Consider the following 19,885-nt stretch of genomic DNA (forward strand, 5'->3'; position numbering starts at 1 on the left):
CAGTGTTTTCATCCATAAAATGGGAGCAATATTATTTCAAAGATTTGTTTTAATATTTAAGTGACACAGTACTGCAACTGCCTAGCAAATAATAAATGCTCAATCAGTGTTAGCAATTACTTTCTTATTTTAAGAGAGAGATGTAAATGGGTCCAGCAGTTTTAATACTTATAACCTCTTGTTCTCTCTGTCTGTTGGTCTTTGAAGTAGGTCATTTAAAAGAGGATTCTAGTTATACTTGCTCTCGGTTGACTATTTTATTGTTTGTTACAAAATTGTTGGGATGTGAGACTAGAAAATACTCCATTTTTTCCCTTAAATTAACATGTTATTGTTTGGGTATCTCTGGGAGTGCCATAAAAACTGAAATGTTGGTGTGTTGTTCTTAGCATGCAGGGTTTTCCTGCTATAAACAAGCAAGTGCAAGGAGTAAGAGCTCCAAAGGAAATACTCCTTTTCTAGTGCAGCTAAAAGTAAGTCATCAGCTGATTTTTCACTTAAATTTTACTCTTAGAACAAAGTATTATACAGATTATGGTTTTTTGAGTCATATTTAAGAGTGATGATTATAAAGATTTTTAAAAATACAACAGTTTTAGCTTTTACGTTAAAAAAAAAAAAGGGATCTCCCAAAATATATACTTGGATTTTATCAGAACTCTGGACTAAGTAATCATAAGCTTCAATTATATTTTTATATTATGACTTAGGCAAATTTCTATTTTTAAAGATTTAAATAGCTAGGAATAAAATAGCTTCACAGTTTCACTTATTTAAGTCCATTTGCATTCACTATCTCATTTACTTGCTGAAAATGCTTCTACAGAAATTTAGAAAATATAATATTAATATCACCACTTTGTAGGTGAGAAAACAGAGACGCAGAACAGTGTGACTTGTCTGAAATAATATAACTGGTTATAAATATATCCAGGACTGGGGCTTATCTTCCCGATTTAAAGTCTTTGTAAAATTTCTTAACATACCAATAAGCAGAATTCTGTTCTGATTACATGTCCTTCTGCTCCCAAAATATCTAGTGTGAGTCGTTCAGCCAGAACCAAGATGTTCCCATTTTCAGTAAGTCTGCTCAACAAAGTCATTAGGTATAACTAACTGCTATCACAGCCATCTGTAAATGGGCTTTGAAAGAAACAACTTTGATACTGTAGCAGAAAACATCACAGAGGCAGAAAACAGTATTTTACTGGATGAGTTTAACAATATCTCAACTAATAAATTGGCTGTCATCCCTGCCCACTGTAGAGATAAGGGGGATGAGGACATGGAGATGCCCTTTTTGGCTTGCCAATTTGCAATTACCCCATGACAAAACAGAGTTTTACTATGATTGATGAAACATTTTAGAAAAAAAGGGGAGGGGGCTTAAATGGAAGCATTTTATTAGGTTTTAAAAATGACAGTGCTTAACAATAGTGCTGGGAAAAAATAAACATGAAACATTTTAGGTAGATAGCAAGAACGCAACCTAATCAAAACTGCCCAGAATGTCCTTGTTGTTTTCACTTACTTTTGCATCACATATGGAGATATAAACAACTTAATTCTAAGGTTATTGCTGCAACATTTTCTGCTTTGTACTTTGATCAGAAATAGTGTCTGAAAAAAAAAATGAGATACCTCTAAGACTTCAGTGGCTTGTCATAAAGGGATGTTATTAAACATAAAAAAAATCCCGTAAATGCATACTCTGAGCTAGAAAAAGCACTAGAGTGATAAGGGAATGTACATTATACAGAAATATCAGGATCACTCTGATCTTGAACATTCATTTTCACGTTGGACACAAGTTTTTGAATCAGTCTGCCTTGCTCTTAAGTATTCGTATCTCAAGTTATATAATCAGTTTTACCATCCCATATTGGGTCAGATCACTGGTCCAGAAAATAAGGCATCAGGTCTTTTCCCAGAGTCTGTACTATTAGCTAAATCATCTTCACACTGCTCAGTTGTACCTAACCAGTGGTATAAGGCTACAAAACTGATGGAGGAAAGCAATTTCTACCTGACCCTTAAGGCAATTATTTTAGGGTTGGAAGCGTGGTATTTGATTACACCTCGTATCATTTTCAATTTAAAGAGCTATAAATTACTCACACCTTTTTTTGAATGGCAACAAGTTTTAAATCAATGAATTCTCCTGAGAATTGAAGAAATGCCCATATGTTTATTATATGCCCCATAAAACAGTGTTTCTTTACAAGCTTTAATTATTTCTTGGGGCCATGATTTTATTATGTATAAATTTATTTTTATTTTTATTTTTTTTACTCAGAAATGCTATAAAACAGTGAAGTGACTGATGATTTGGGACCAGCCAGACATAAATGATGAAATAATAGTTCTGTGACATGCTTTATGACAAAAGCAGACTTATCTTCAAAATATAAACAAACGTCATATTTAATCCTGCTAGTATGAAAAACAGGAATACAAGATTTATTTTTCACAGTCCCAAAGTAGATCTCAAAAATCCAAATGCAATTAGAGGTTTCTGTCTCACTAAAGACACTTCAAAAGGCAGAGAAAGATCATCTTGGCAGCACTCTGGAAGTGAACATACCCCTCAGTAGGCAGTCAGAGGAGTTTGGGATCAGGGAGGAAGAGCATGCAGGGGCACAAAGGAGCAAAGTGGGGTCAGGGCAAAGGAAATACGGAGTATGAATTGCCTACTGAACAGCATAGTCTCTGTTGCGGTCTGACTGCTTGTATGATTCTTGCCTCTTACAAACCATATACCAAGTCATAAACACACCAAGCATACCAAACAAAGCACATACCAAGGTGAGAAAAAGGGTATGACATACTCAGATCTGGGTGTAAATGAGAAGACTCAGTATTATGATGTCCTTATTGGACAAGTGTTTATTGTGCATCTACTATGGAGCAGATATACACAAATGTCTGAAAATACAAATATCAATAATTTATGGTGTTCTTCCTTGATACTCTCACAGTTTAAAATTGAGGACGTATTGGTAGAGAGTTCATCAACTTATAATAATAAAATATGGGAAACTTGTTTTAATATTAATAAAATAGGAAAACAAGTGTTTATGTATACCATGGTTTTGCATATCAAGTTTACTTAAGAAAAGGTAAGCATCTGTGGCTGTTTTTTCTCAAGCAGATTGACACCACAGTTTGTATCAATTAAAATTTGTTATTTGATTAGCTTTATGTGCCACAGATTTTTAAATATGTTCCCACTGTTATTGTATTTTATTTTGTACATTTTGAGATGTCTGTCAGATTTGAAAGGCTATGTCACCAATAAGATGGAAAAATCATTGAAATTAAATTTCTGTATTTTTTTCTTTGAACAAATAAAAACTATGTATGTTACATTTATGCAGACATATAAATACATATATGTATATATATATTTATTAGTCATAAAATAAAATACATAAATGACATTTCACTATAATTTAGAAGGCTATATAATATGATTTATGGCAAATATCTAAAGAAAAAGATGTCATCCTGACATTGTCAAGATAAAGTTTATGCTTGGATGGAGAACACAGGGAGAGAAAGGAATCAAAGGTGTCTTCAACACGTGTCTGCACAAGGACTCATGAAATAATGGTGTTGATAAAAAGAACTTGAGGGAGGCAAAATGGTTGTCATCTTTGAAGAGGAAGGTAATAAATTAAAAGTTTCTATAGTTAATTTAGGGAATTGTTGAAAGAGATAAGTAGGACTATCTAGTAGCTATTGAATTAAAATTCAGAGAGAGATCAAGGATGTAGACCAAAAATAAATAAATAAATAAATAAAGCACATATGAGTGTCCCCAGGAGTAACAGTTGAATACAGAGAGTGAATGTAATCTCTAAGAAGGACACAGTGCTGCTAACTGAGGCAGATTAGGGATGCATTAAATGTTGATTGCAGATAGCCTGAAATCCTGCCCGGCTTTGCTCTTTGCGCCCTGTACTATAAAGGATTTGAAAAATGAGCATTAGGCTTTTGCCCCACCAAAAATTAAAATATAACATAGATTTGAACATTAAACAAATGTTATTTTTTCATATTAACCAGTATGATATCAAGATGCACTATTGACTGATAGAGATAAAAGTTGTGTTTGTTCCCATTTCTTTCTCAGAAATTAAGACAGTCATATCTCTTGGAATGGATAATAAAATGTGCAAGACTTAGGTGAAATTGGTATCACCAATGCAGGCAGCAGGAAGAATATCAGTCAGACATGGGACAAACAAAATCCTAGTTTAACTAAAAAAAAAAAAATTTTTTTCAGACAAAACAAAATAGTTTTGCTTTTCAATACCATCTGTCACACCTAAATGTAGTAAATATAGAGGAAAAAGTTATAATCCCAAGTTATGGAAGGTAGCATATCATCATTATACTATGTACAGTTGGGTGACAGAGGTAATCCCAAATAATATTAGAATAAAATGTGAAAGATGATTAGAGTCAACTTTATGATACAGTAAAGAGAGTACTATGTAGTTGTATGGATAAATGTTTAAACTTTTAGTAAGTGTAGATTGGATATAGGGTTTTTTTTTCCAAAACATTTTATTACATTGATCAAGTGTCATTAAATTTATGACATCTTAAAATCAAGGAAACAAGATCGCATTGATTGTCAGGCTGCCAGTGTTACAGGTATATACTTTAATAGTAAATGTGTCATCCCTATTTTCTTGGTTCATTGATTTCTTTTCTGTTTGCTTTAAACTTTAAGTACATTAATTATTAACAAAATATAGCTGAATTTCATCTGTAATCTAACCTAATAAAATGAGTCTTATAATGGGAAATATAGATTTCTTTCATTTGGTGTAACAGTTGGTAAATTTGATAAATATTTTTATTCCAGCAAAATTATTTCGTATTTGGTATTTTATTTTATTTATAGTTTCATTTTTTCCCTCTTAATTTTAACTTCGAAATTTACTATTCACCCCTCTTTTCTTTGCTTTTTTGAAAATTCAGTTGTGAATTTTCAGTCCATTTCCTACATAGGGGCTAAGGGCAGGATGCCCCAAGATGGGGTTTCTTTAGTGTGAAGATTCTTTTCAGTTAAAAAGCAGTCAAAACCAAGTAGATTCAGGAAAAGCTCTTTACCTCCCCCTTAACTTCTCAAAAAGAATTTAATAAAGGACCTGCTCCAGGAAGAGAGATATCACCAAGGATAACTATCTTTTACTACAAACTAGGTATGGTAGACAGGGAAGAATCTAGCAAGTTTTGTTTGATCAAAGTCGTCTATGACCCACTCATTCTGAGTGGCTCAACAAACATTTATCCAACATTTGCTCTTGTTGTGATGAGCACTGTATAATACAGGAAAGTGATGAACCACTAAGTTCTACATCTGAAACCAATTTTACCATATATGTTAACTAACTAGAATTTAAATAAAAACTTGAAATCTAAAAACAAACAACAAAAAATGTACTGTTTTTCATCATCCTTTGAATTGCATTCCTTCCCTTTGAAGTCCCAGACCCTAGCCTCCTTCTCTCTATTTCAGAATGACATAAATACCTCCTTTTGCCTGACTGTTGTTGGTATTTCCATGTCTGGGTGGATTCCCCCACTATTAAATTTGATTTTCTCCTGTTCATCTGCCTCATGTCAATCTGATTCTTAATCCAGCTAGAAGGACCTTGAATGGGGTAGGAAATTCTTGCTCCCTGAGAGCTATTCCTGGTACTCAGAATAAAATCCATGTTTTTATACTTCACTAAAATTAGGTAACAACACTTCCTTTGTGCAATGTGCTTTGCTTGTGCACTGTACCCGATTCTCACCTTGACCAACGTGATACCAACTCTATGAACTCAACTCTGTCCCTGCTATTAGCTTTTCCTTTGAGTAAATGTAAGAATCCCAATTATCTCTTATTTTGAACATTCCTAATCCTACGGTCATCCATTTGAATTTGTATATTGTAGGGTTGATCATATCCACCATTATTACACCTCAGTCTAATCTTCCTCTGTGTTAAGGCCTATCTACTGAATTACTTTATTATTTGATTAAAACATTATCTTGAATGTTTACTTCACACAGAGTACATGGGTGGGTCACCTACTCTCTGAATCCGTGCTTTTCTACAAATGTTTCTCACTGTATTGAGTGAAAGATTTCTTTAGCTGGCTAGAGAACTATAGGATCAGTTATTTTATCCCAGTGACTTACACATGCTATCCCACCGCCTCTCAGGTATGTTAGTGAGAATCTGATACTATTTTAATCATTTTCCTTTGTTAACTGGCAACTTTTTTTGTCTGAGAGCTTGTAAGGTTTTTCTACCATTGATTTTATTTTCCCCTTGAATATGTATTACTTTAATGATTAGAAACAAAAATCAATAAAACTAGTTTCTCAAAACCTATTTTATAACTATAACTGAAATACCAGAAAGACTCTAAGAGTGTTATTCATCTTTACTATTATAGTTAATAGATACAATGGAATGAAAAAAAAATTAGAATCATTGATTCATAATTTGAAATAAATGTATGAGGATTTTTATCGTGCCCTCTGCAGCCAATGAGCAAGAGAAGTGGCTTCCAGTGTCTAGCAAAATAAGATGGCTTGTTTTCTTTTTTTGCCTACTCTATTTATACTTAGTTTTGCTTGTTTGCTCTAAAATGTATGTTTTAATAGTTCTGACAAAGAGAGAACCAAAAATGATCATAGCATAAAATAAGAACATTTTCTCAAGTGTTACATTTCCTTCAAAAAATAAGTAAATGCAAAAACAGCCAGAGACCATTCTATACCTTGGGTGCGGGGCCGTTGGGGGGATATATATATATATATATATATATATATATAAAAATATAAAATATATATAACAATATATACTTATATATTTTGTATATATATATATCCATCCTTGGAAAAACCTGATCCATAATCAAAGGCACACTTTTCCTTTCAAAAAACTGGAAATGATATTTGTAGTTTTGAATAGTTTAAAAAAAATTTTCATTGAAGAAATTCTTTAAAATAATGAATACCCAATGGACTTGATTCTTATGTAATCCAAATTTCCTTGCCGTGATAATTCTAACATTTTGCATTTGATATATCTGACTTTTCTTTACTAAATTGGACTTATTCAATCAATGGTCATGGGAAACATGAGTTTATACTATGTATTTTATAATCAACAATGGAAAAGTGAAAAGGATTTCTTCAATACTGGATTTACTTATTTTTTATCTAATATTATTTTTCTGTTTTTCATCTAATATTACTTATATTTATCTAATATTATCTTCTTAATAATTCTGCAAATGTGATTCTGTGTATGTGGAAGGGTGGTTTATGTGTGTATTGTATTCTGGCCTTCACTTAAGGTGCAGGAGAAATTCTTAGAGGGGAAGACAAATATAACTCTGTCTTTCTTTTCCTCGTCTTAGATAGAGGATGTAGTGACATCATTTCAGTGTGGAAGCAATAACTCCAGTTCTTTTCTTGGCTGGCTGAACCCATTCTAATTCCACTGTCGTTCTTTCATCTTTCCCTTCTCTTGACCTTTTCTCCCCCTTACCTGTATGTTTACCTTAATATTCCCAAGAAGAGTACAAACCGTAGTAAGTCCATAATTGAGGAGGCTAATAATGATGATTTTTCTAAGTTCATTAGAGTGTTGGGTATGAGAAGAGAATTGTCAGTGCTGCTGGAAATAAATGAGCCCAGCAGGCTGCCTTGGGGAGAAAAACAGAAGGAAAAAAAGTAAAGCTTTGGCATTGCCCCACCTTTGACATAGAGGATCTGTTTCACAAGGAGTCACATAATAGTTACAGTCATTTTAGTGTTCAAATTTACGGAGCAATACTGGCAATCGTGTCCGGAGGGAGAATGTGTGTAGAAGCAGTGCTGCTGTTAAGGTTCTGTGGCTTTCAAGTTGCTATAATCCATATGAGCCCTGCCAATAATATCTCAAGTGCTTGCAAAAAGAAGATAATATTTTCTCTTTTTAATTATTTTTCCCTAACTCAGGTCACTGGATTAACAAAAATGGAACACAAATTGTGTTCAGCTTCTGGAATGCCAGTGTCTTATTAAACCATAAAAAAAAACTTATAAGATCCTACTTGATCATACAGAAAGTCATATAATTATATGGTTTGTTGCCAAAAACATGTTATTACTTGGGTAGTCGATATTACTCTTGAATTTAGAGAATTAGATGCCCTTTAATGGTGCCTTGTTTAGAAGACTACTTTATGACTAAGTACACCTCAGTGTACAATGCAGAGATATAAGGTAGAGCCAGCTAGTCTTAAGGATAAAAACCGTGTACAACAGATTTTCCCTCTACACTGCATGATTTAGCCCATTTGAGGTTTGCTTTGTCATAAGTAAACTAGAGTTAATACCAATCATTGTGTTATTGTAATAATTAAATAAAATGAACTGACTAGCAGAATGCCTGAAAAATGTTTACCCTCTTCTTTCAGATTATTAGGTATAAACCACACTGATCTCGGTTTTTTGTATAAGCCTGCAGTAACAAAATGAGTAGCTAGCCACCAAACACAGGAACACGTTGCCCAAAAATAGGTTGAGAGAGGATTCTAGCATTTACACCTGTTTATTACTTACACTCCTGTGTGGCTTTCTGGTAAGCTGGACTGAACCCTGTTGGAACTGCCAAGATTCTTCTTGCCAACACTGGGAACGAAAACAAGCTAAGGGGCTTTCTTGGTCCCTGTTCTCTGTTCTCACATCCTAACCTCTGGACTGTATTACTCAGTTGGTCAGAAGAGCCAAACCCAAGTAAAAACATACAAAGAACAGCAACAACAACAAAAGGAAAAACAAGAGTGCAAAAATGCCACAGCCACGTTCATTAAAACTACCGAGATGAAAGCAGGAGTCAGGAGACAGGGTCCACCTAGAGATAAGTGTAAAGAAAGACAGCAGGCTTGCTACTTGCACTAGAGCTGAGTGAACGCCAGGCTCTTGATTCTGACACATCCTCTGAAAGAGGAGGGAGTCTTGAGTGTTACCTCGTGATTAAATAATTTATGACTGCATGATCGACTGCCCAGTTGTTAATACTATCTTAATGTCCTAAAGGCACCTCAATCTTTCCTTGGTCAAAAGCAAACTCCCTCATTAGCCCCAAAGGAAGCTCTGCTTCTGCTTCTCCCTGTCTTGGTAAATGGATCAGTTTATCAGCCAGATTCCTTCCAGTGGGAATCTGGGAGTCATCCCTACCTTCTCCCTCTCCAGTTAATCCATATCTAATTAATCTCTAATCCCCACTGATATTTTTTAAATTATTCTATTATCAAAAATCCAAACACACAAAAGTAAATAATAATAATAATAATATAAAGATCCACATATAGCCATTATCCAGTTGATACAATTTTCAGTTCATGCCTAATCAAGTTTAATCCTAACCACTTTTTTTTCTCTCCCCACATCATTGATTTTTAACCTCCAAATTTTTTTTTTTTTTTAAGATTTCATTCACTTGTTTGATAGACAGAGATCACAAGTAGGCAGAGAGACAGGCAGAGAGAGAGGAGAAAGCAGGCTCTCCATGGAGAAGAGAGCCCGATGTGGGGCTCGATCCCAGCACCCCGGGACCACGACCTGAGCCCAAGGCAGAGGCCTTAACCCACTGAGCCACCCAGGCGTCCCTCCAAATATTTCTAAAATATAGCTTACCTCACTTTCTCCTTGGTTCTGCTTTGGCTAATTCTTCATATCTTAATAGTGTTCTGCCCGGTCTACTGGGATCTTAGCTAATTTTCATTATCTTCCCAAACCTGTTTTGAAATTCAAATCTAATCAGATTTCTCCACTACATAAATCTGATGATGACCATTATTTTACTCACTGAATATAGTCCCAAATTCCTAGCAAGTGTTTTCTGAGTTTAGGCCATGCCTACCCACACAGTCTTGCCCTTCACCTTCTACCCTCATACCCAGTGTTCAACAACATAGCTCTGTTATAAATTATGCAGCTTGTGTAGGCCTCCAGGCCTTGGGATAAGCTCTTTCCTTTGAAAGGATTACTGGGAGCCCCTTTAGTTTGTCTAAATTCTTATACTTCAATGCTTGGCTCCAGCATCCCCTCCTCTTGTAAACCTTCCCTGTAAATAACCTTCACCCTTCTATCTTAAAAACTTGCCCAGGAAACCATTCTCCTCTCTGAGTTACCACTGCACTGCTAAATAGCCCTTGTGTTTGTTACACACCCTGCCTTCTAAGAATTAGGGCCTTTGTCCGTCTTCTCCAGTAGCCATGGATCCTGTTGTGTTACAGGATGAGGATGCTTTTGTTCTCAACTGCTCAACTCAGCGTGTTCAACATGAACCATGAAAAGATTTTTGCTGAAGGAATGTTAATATTTCTCTTTAACAGTTTTTGATAAATGTTAAAAATTTTTATCTCCAACTTAATGGTGTAACAGTGAATTTCTCAAGCGATATTCTAATCTAAGTATTTAGTTTATAATCCCACAAAGAGGATTAAATTTAGAGTTACAGAGAGTGGGTAAGAGAACTGGTCAATTGATTTGAACAATGGAAATTAGAGCACAAAAGAAGCAGGCTTCTGTTTTCCTATATTATATCCATCCAAAGAAACTTTCTCCTTGAAAATTAATTATTATGAAGTTGGACACTGGAAATGTTAAGGCTATTTAAATACTTCAAATTTATATATTACTTCACGAAGATAATTTCTTGCCTATCTCCACTATCTTGGGGGAAGAGAGGAGGTTACTTTTAGATAAGTGCTATTTTACGAAACAAGATTTGACTCAGACCATTAGGGAATTAGTCCTTATTGTATATCCAGTCCAGAAGATTGGGAGAGAGATAACAAAATACCTTTATTTCCCAATTCTTGATAAGAAAGCTAAGAGGTCAAGTGCTCAAAGCCACACAGTAGAGAAAGACACAAAAATCATTGTTAATCTCTTTTATCTGGCTATTAATAATGTTACCCAAGACTTTTAAAAATGTGTTGGAGTCCAATAACTTATTGCCATGTTAATTTATTTTTAGAAACATAATCAGTTGATATAAAGTGTCTCATTTTCTTGGACTCTGACCAATGCTTCAGACCTAGTGAGTCCTTTTTCTCAGTATTTTTGCATATCATTTTTCAGCTATAGACCACAAGGGATACAATCTTCCTCGTTCTCTATATTACCAATAACTGATCTGAGAGCACAATTTCTTTTAAAGTTAATATAAACTTTTCCCAGTATGCTGTAAGAGGAGTCAAATTTTGAGATAAAAATTGAAACTTTTATTTTAATAAGAACTCAATTATATGCTACTGTGTTAACTTGCTTTAGAATGTGAACTCTGACAGCAGGGCACATATCCTGACTTTTTGATTAATTTTTACTTATTTCCCAGTATAGACCATATTCACATTTGGGAACTAGGAGACTCCATAAATATTTGAGTAACTAAATGATTGAATCAAACCCAGCGTTATGAAATATTTTTCTTTTACTTGATTTAGATGATTGTGTTCAATCTGTGAGCTGCTCTCAGTTAATTTTAATAAACTAGTTTTTTGTATGCATACATAAACATATATGCTTGCTCCAAGTATATATGTATATACTGTCATTAGAGTTATAGACTATATCTCTGTGTACAGAATAAATTAAAAATTAAATAGACATGTTAATAAAGTATTACCTCTTAATAAAGTATTACATTTTCAGCACAGTTTATATAAAGCCATTCAAAATTTATCTTACTTGGGTGCCTGGGTGGCTCAGTTGGTTAAGCACCTGCCTTCAGCTCAGGTCGTGATCCTGGGGTCTAGGGATTGAACCCCCGTGTCAGTCTCCCTTATCAGGAGGGAGTCTGCCTCTCCTTCTCACCCTCCCCTTGCTCCAGCTTGCTCTCTCTCTCTCTTTCTCTCTCTCTCTCTCAAACAAATAAACTCTTAAAAAATAATAAAATAAATTACTGAAATTTTAAAAATTGAACTATGGGAAAACTAATTGTAAGACCATACATTATAGATTCCCTACAAATATCTTTATTATTATACCTGTGTAAAGATAAGTGATTTAAACCGGTTCCCAAAATTTAGAAGCTCCCTTCCACGTAGAGAAGAGATAACGTTACACACTAAGGCCAGGTTGCTGTTAAGAATTTTAAGCAGGGACCAGATTTCTAGCAATTTAAATAGCAATAGTAGTATTCTTAAATAAGGAGATTAGCAGCCTGTATATAGTGTTTACTACATGCTAGGCACCACTCTAAAAATTGTCTGAACGTCAATTTCGTTAGTCCTCTTGACAATTTTCTGAGGTACTCACAACGTACTTTCCATTTTACAGTAATCTTTCTATCACAGTGACTAGCACATAATAAACACTCAATAAATGGTAGCTATTACCACAATGAACTCTCTTATAATGTAGTATTTAGGAAAAATGAGATCACTTTGACATTCAGAATGCCCCAGGCTTGAATCAAACTTTACCACTTATTAGTTGTGTGCCTTTGGGCAAGGTAATCCAACTTTTTGTATTTCAGTTTTATTTGTAAAATAGGAATCACGTCTGCATCATTAGGTTTATATAAGGATTAAAAACAAGTGTCAGATAATGTATACAAAGTGCTTAGTACAATGCCTGGTTCATTGGGAGTCTTCAGCGAATGGTAGTAATCATGTCAGACAACCGTGTGTTAAAATGTGCTCCCATGGACGCCCCATGGCGTCCTGGACTACCCTGCAGTCAGGTGGGAGGTGAAAAGACATCAATTACATTAGTTCCTTCTCCTTCCATAACATTTTTTAATAGTTCCATAATGCCTAAAATTGTGTCCAAATAGAACTATATAAAAATGTAATGCTCAAAAACCTCATCCTTCCAGACTCCATGAAATCTCTTCTGCCCTCTTTCCCCACCCGAGTAAAAGGAATGAGGCCATCATTTACTCTTGCGGAGTCTTCTCTCACCACCTATGCATTTCTCTGGTCTCTGCTTACTCGTGCCCTCTTGTCAAGGTGTCCAGATGTCCAGAAAGAGGAACCATGGTTCCTCTTTCATCCTCCATCAGAGGCACAATATCAAAATATCAACACAAATCAAAAACATACAAAATAAATGATTGGCCAAGGGAAGAGTAAAAGCTATTAATGCAATGGATATGTCTAATTTAAATGATGTTTATTGATTAAAGAAATTACAGTAACTTCAAAAATATAATGTTATCTTCCCTTTTGAGTTCCAATTAATTTATGTATGTTTGCTATTAATCAACTAGATTTTCTTATATTTGGTAAATTTTTTTGGTATTCACATATATCTGGTTTCATTATTCAAATGCAACTATATTTGTGAAACAATAAATATGGCAGAGAGCTCTGACTGTTCAAAGTCTCTTCTTTCTTCTTCCTGGCCTCTAACCACCAGCCTCCCTTGTAGTTAAATGTGTCCCTTTGAATGAATTCTGGCGAATAGAATGTGGACCAAAGTGATGGATGACTCTTTTATGCTCTATTCTACCCTAACTCCCTACCTGGATCAATACAGAGAGCCTGGAGACCCAGTGGGTGGTAGAGCCATTAGATGGCACGAGCCTGGGTCCCTGAACTATTGTGACAGGATGCCTGGAACACTAACCTTGGTCTCTGACTATAGCAGTAAATAATTTTTTCATTGTACTGAGCTCTAACATGTTTAAATACATTTAAAGCACTTAACTTGAAAATCTTATCTGACCTGTCCATAGTCATTCTTGAAAAACGATAGGAATTCACCCCTAGTTTCTACCATATGTTAATGTCTACACATATATCCTTAGTGATTGCAAATGAGTAAGTGGAAATAAAACTTAAGTTAAAAATAGAATTTTTCTAAATTCTATGTCTGGGTGCCTGGATGGTTCAGTTGGTTAAGCTCAGATCATGATCTCAGAATCCTGGGATCAAGCCCCGTTGGTGGGGAGCCTCCTTGTCCCTCTTCTTCTGCCCCTCCCCCCATGAGGGCTCTCTCTGTCTCTCTCAAAAAAAAAAAAAAAATAGAATGCAAATAAAGTCTCCATCTTACTTCTGAAATCACTACTTCAATATCTTTCCATTTCCCAAAATAGACCCATAATTCATTTGATAAGTTCTTATTATACATTTTGGCATTTTAAAATAATTCTCACAGAAGCAGCAGGAGGCAACAGTTAAGAGAACAGGCTTTGGAACCAAACTACCTGGCTCTGCAACTAGCTGTGTGATATTGACAAGTTACTTTTTTCTCTCTATTCCTTCTTTTCTTCAGCAGTTAGAAGGAGTAACAATGGCACCTTCTTCCTGGAACTTATATAAGGATCCTATGAACTCATATTTATAAAACGTTCAGAAAAATCTCCAACTCTTCGTTACCACTGTATGTCTGCAATAGCCTGTGTACAAATTAAATATCATACCGTTTGTTCTTAAAGAGAAATTAAACTTGGTTTGATAAAAGCGGGGCATGAAAATTAAAGATATTTTTTGAACTTGTTTTTAGAGAGATTCCCCTATGGTTTCTCTCTGTGCTCCCCAATTTGGCTTCCCTCTACCTTCAGAAGTGTTTCAGTTACCCTGTGCTTGCATCTTTGTTCAATATTCTATCTTCCTTTTCATGACCTTTTTTCTCTCCAACCAATGCTTCTCTATCCTGCATTGGCCGGTGTGGGTCCATTAGTTTCTGAGGGCCGCCTTGAAAACTAGCACAAACTTGGAGGCTCAAAACAACACAAAAGTTGTTCCAGAACCTTCCTGGTTCTGGAAGCTAGAAGTCTGAAATCAAGGTGTTGGAAGGGTCTTGTTCCCTCCAAAGGGTCTAGGGAAGAATCCTTTCTTGTCTCTTTCTCGCTCCTAGTGGTTGCCAGCTCTTCTGTTCATGGCATCCCTTGGCAGCTGCATCCCTTGGCAGCTGCATCACTTCCAGCTCCTCCTCTGTTTCCACATACCCTTCCCCTCTGCGTCTTCATGTCCACATTTCCCATACATTTATCACAAGGCTACCAGCCACTGGATTAGGGCCCAACTAATTCAGTGTAACATCGTCTTAACTTGATTACATCTGCAAAGGTCCCATTTCTAAGGTCATACTCACAAGACACAGGATTAGGACTTGAACATATCTTTTTGTGAGATGTAATTCAACCTGCAAAATTTAATGTCTCCTAAAAATATTCTCTCTCTCCTCCAGTCTATTATGATCCCTTCTGAAAAGCCCTTGTTTTCTGTTTTATTTACTTGACAGGTAGTATAAATTTCTTTCTGATTTTTTAAAGGGCTTGTGAACCTATATATTTTCTGTTAAATTGTATTACAAGACTAGAAGGTAAGGACCATGGACCATGATATAAGTTTTTTTTGTATGCTCTTCTATAGGGCAATAAAACACACATCGTATTCAATGAATAAATTCATTAATAAGTGAAGAGGTGTCGACCTAGTGTTGCAAAATTCTTCTAGGGAATAAATAATAAAAATAAATGGTACATGATTAGAGCATGTCAATTTGTAATCTCTGCTGTTTTAACTTATGGTATGCTTTTGACTAATTATAGGGAGTATTGTAAATTTACAAAGAAGTATGATGTATTGACATTATTATTATTAAATTACACATAAAATTTAGAACATGTTCTGATATAGGTTCAATAATTATGCTCAGGATTTTCAGAAGTAAGAGATTCTATTTTGCTTTGCAACTACAAAGGAAGTGTCACATTATCAATAAAAATAAGAAAAGTGTGGAATGTGGATTGTACTGTTAACCATTCCTAAATATTGACATCGCATTACCATAAACTGTTTAACAGTCACAGTTCCCAAATACTGGTGGAAAATATTATAAATTAAATCCCAATTATATAAAAATAATGTCTTAAATTGATATGTCCACAGATGATAATGAGTGTGGAAATTTGACCCAGCCCTGTGGTGAAAATGCCAACTGCACTAACACAGAGGGAAGTTACTACTGTATGTGTGCCTCTGGTTTCAGATCCAGCAGTAACCAGGACAGGTTCATCACTAATGATGGAACCATCTGCATAGGTAAGTTTGACCACCTAACTTAAATTTGTACCTATCTCTTACTGCTTATTACCTCTAGAGATTAAATATTATCTGAACCAAATTCTACCCATCCTTGAGTGTACCCTAGTTGTGCAATACTTTTAGTAATTTCCTCAATTCTTTTAGTTCTCTAATGCTGTATAATCAGTTACTATGGAATATTTATCTAAGGATATAAGGAAAATATTTGGGGGGAGAAAATCAAGCAGTTTACGAGAAAAAAAATCATGAAAGTATGTGATCTAGCATGGTGACAAACAACAGAATAAATATTTACACTTTAATATGTTGACTCAAAAAAATTATCATTTGCATGGCAAGATATTGATGCTTTTATAAACACGCACTCTGAGATGGGCTCTACATTTTCTTGGAAAATATTCAGGAAGGCATTAGTTATAAAAGAATTGTTCCAGTGCTTTTAGAATTATTTATTAAGATCTGCATTATATGTAACTACTAATGTTCAGAAAAACTAATGTTTGTACTTTCTAAATAGGGTCCTATTTAGAAAATCATGTCAGGTTTACTAAAATGTCCTCTGGGATGATAATAATTTCATCCCTAAATTCCTATGTGAAATATCACTCTGAATCCAAAGAGAGTAGCTAGAAGTCTTTAAATGCCCTTCTATGGTAATTTGGCCATGCATTTGATATACCAGATCCTATAGAATTTGGATTATAGTCTGAGAAATTAAGATTATTTAGGAAATTCAAAGAGTTGAACAATTTTCAGAGGCAAATTCCCTGGAACCAAAGATTTAAACTTTGAAAGCAAGTTATAAATCATCTTCATCATGGTTTATACAAAACTGTCCAATATACCAACAACTAACTTAATTAATTATGGCCGATACTGATCTGCAGAATTAATACACGAACTGAGGCCCTGAGAGTGAAGTCATTGGCCAGGAGAAGATACTAGACTAGAACTGAAGACTCTGTATGAAACTTGGACAAGGGTGACGTGCTGCTTCTACTTTACATGGTTAGATAAAAGAGAGATATCCAAGTTAATTTAGATCACACTGAAGCCTTTGATTAGTTCCCTACTGAGATTCTCGTCAGTAAGCGAAGGAGAAGCCTAACAATGTTATTATTAACACATGATAAGTTAGGAGACAATGTTCAAAGAAACTTTATCAGTGAAATGTCTGTATCAAAGAAATTATCTTGTCTCATGTACCTATGATTTCATAACATTTACTCTGCTATATAAACAGAAAAAGAATGTATTCTCATTTGATAGCCAAGGGACATGCAGGCTACTCCAGATTCACATGTTTAGGATAAAGAGAGGGTTAGAACCACAGTCTTGCATTTGGAAAGCCATGGGAGGCAAAAATGGGTGGCCATCTAAATCTTAGGCATTGATCTGAATCATACAAATGCAGTGGATCATATTTTTGCATGAGAATAAAGGATTTAAAATATGAGAAAATAGGACAATTTTTGTTGGATGTTAATTTTTTTAGTATTTTATTTATTTATTTGGTAGAGAGAGAGCATGAGTTGGGGGGGAGGGGCAGAGGGAGAGGGAAAAGCAGACTTCTGTCTGAGTAAGGAGCCCGACATGGGGCTAGATTCCAAGACCCCGAGATCATGACCTGAGCCAAAGGCAGACCTTTAACTGACTGAGCCACCCAGGCACCTTGTGTTGGAGGATAAATTTTATCTTTAGTGTTTTCAGCAAAAAGTTTCACAGTATATAGCGTTACAGTACATTCAGGAAGTAATCTATGAAGCTCTGTCCAGAAAATTTGTAATACCTCACTATTTGTCTTCTCAAGCCCCTACTCTTGTTGCTAGTCTTCTTGGAATGTTATGTGTGTGTGTGTTATGCATTTTACCTTTATTAGTTAAGTTCTAATTAGAGAGCTCTCTAAGCTTTACTAGAAATACTCCAGTTAATGAAGAAACAGAACTTATAACATCTTAATCACTAAAATTTAATACAATTTTAACTATGCTCTCCATTCCCTCTTGTCTCTGGAAGACATCTGTCTTTTCATCTGAGCGTGTTTACTTTTAATACGCCCCAATTCACAAAAGGCTATATTTCTCTGTCTGTTTGTGTTCCCTACAAGTAGAGAATTTCTGTATTAGAAAAAAAAATTGAATCACAGACACAGAGAAAACACACACACACAGAGATGATTGAATGCCAACATTTTATGGAAGTATAACTTATTTGTAATTTCAGACTCTGTCTCCCAATACTCCTTTATTATTGAGATACTGTGGAATGGGCCTAAGTTTTGGCTAATTCCTTTTTTAGCTTTTTTAAGTAATCAGTAAACACAAGAACTATATTAAAACCCAGCACCCAATATTGAGTCCTTCCGCTTCTACCTGTTTTGTTTGATGGATTATTCACTGAAAAACTCATTCCGTGGAAAATGGTTATGTCTCACCAATCTTACTGTCCTTAAGGATTAAGATTTTTTGAGAAGCAGAACAACCATAGCTTTTTTTTTTTTTACCTCTCTTGTCCTATAGTAATTTTCATTATGCATTATGATAATCTTCAGGGACTTTGAGCAGAGAACTATAATTCTGTTTCCATTTACGTTAGTATATCACCTTGTACTGTATCACGTCTGATTTGAAAGTTTAGCTTATCCTTAAATTTGACATGTCTGGTAATTATATTCATTAAGAACCTCCAAAAAAAGACAATGTTTTAAGAACCCCAATTCAGGGCAAGAAATAACCCAAGCAAAATTCTTTACTTTAGTCAATATTCAAATACTACTGTCCACAGAGAAGGTAATTTTGTTGCAGAAGTTTTTGATGGAAATTTAGCACCCTGAACATTTGCTTTCCCTTGGAATTACAGTAAGACAGAATTCCAGATTCCCTAGCTCCCAAGAGACATGGTTCCAGATGCACATTTCACAAATGAGAAAACCGACATATCCAATAAGACAGTGAATTCTTCCAAGGCCAAATGAGTACAACCCAAGAACTCCTTCCCATTTACCATGTGCCGAAGAGCAGTGTTTACTGCTTATAATTTTCTATGTCCTATTGACTTGGCTACACTGATAATTTCAGATTTTTTTTCTGGCTCTGAATAATATTAATGTCCAATTTGTCTTTGTAAATTACTTTCAGTAATTGCACATGTTATCTTTTTTTCACAGTCTGTGAGTTAAACATTAGACAATTCAGTTATTGATGAAAATGATAAGAATCAAAACAATCATAGGATCATGTTCTGAAAGAAGATTATGATGAACTACTGCTGGGTCGGCTCATTGTAGACATGAAAAACCAGCATAACCTTACTAATGAAAAAGGAGCAAGTGAATATTTTGATGTGCAAAACAAGTAAATGATTGTTATGATGTGCTTACGTTTGGCAAAATCAAGTTATTAGTATTAAGCTGAGTGTTAGGTTGGTGGTAGAAAAAGTGGATCAGTTATTAAATAGTATGTCAATTCTAGCTGCACTGAAATAATTACAGAATAGCAATTTAACTTTTATTAAAATGTGGTAGGGGTTCTTTTCCTCCTTTACATCTCTGGGGAGTACTAAGACAAGGCAATCTAATGAGACACTCATTATCAATCTGTTTTCTCCAAACTTACATATTCACAGGGCTCCTGCTATTAAGAAAACACACAATATGAATAGAATCACTGTACCTATTATATCTTGGGCACAACTTCAAAACGCCTTCACATACATTTCCTCTTTGTTATAAAATAGAATTCTTTTGAGATAAAAGGTATTTGTATAGTATTACCTAAAGTCACAAGGCTAATGAGTATTATAACTAGAACTTG

The 19,885-nt window shown here is 34.8% G+C and overlaps 1 protein-coding gene across 1 annotated transcript in view; it reads left to right on the forward strand.

The window, feature by feature from the left end:
* Positions 1–19,885, forward strand: part of ADGRL4 (adhesion G protein-coupled receptor L4) — a 106,766-nt gene that overhangs the window by 39,938 nt on the left and 46,943 nt on the right. Inside the window, exon 3 of the mRNA XM_080799906.1 lies at positions 15,918–16,070. Coding sequence (XP_080656032.1) covers positions 15,918–16,070 — 153 coding nt within the window. The remainder of the gene's footprint in view (positions 1–15,917; positions 16,071–19,885) is intronic.

This window comes from Martes martes (assembly GCF_963455335.1).
Source record: "Martes martes genome assembly, chromosome: 4".
In the NCBI taxonomy this organism is placed as follows: Eukaryota; Metazoa; Chordata; class Mammalia; order Carnivora; family Mustelidae; genus Martes; species Martes martes.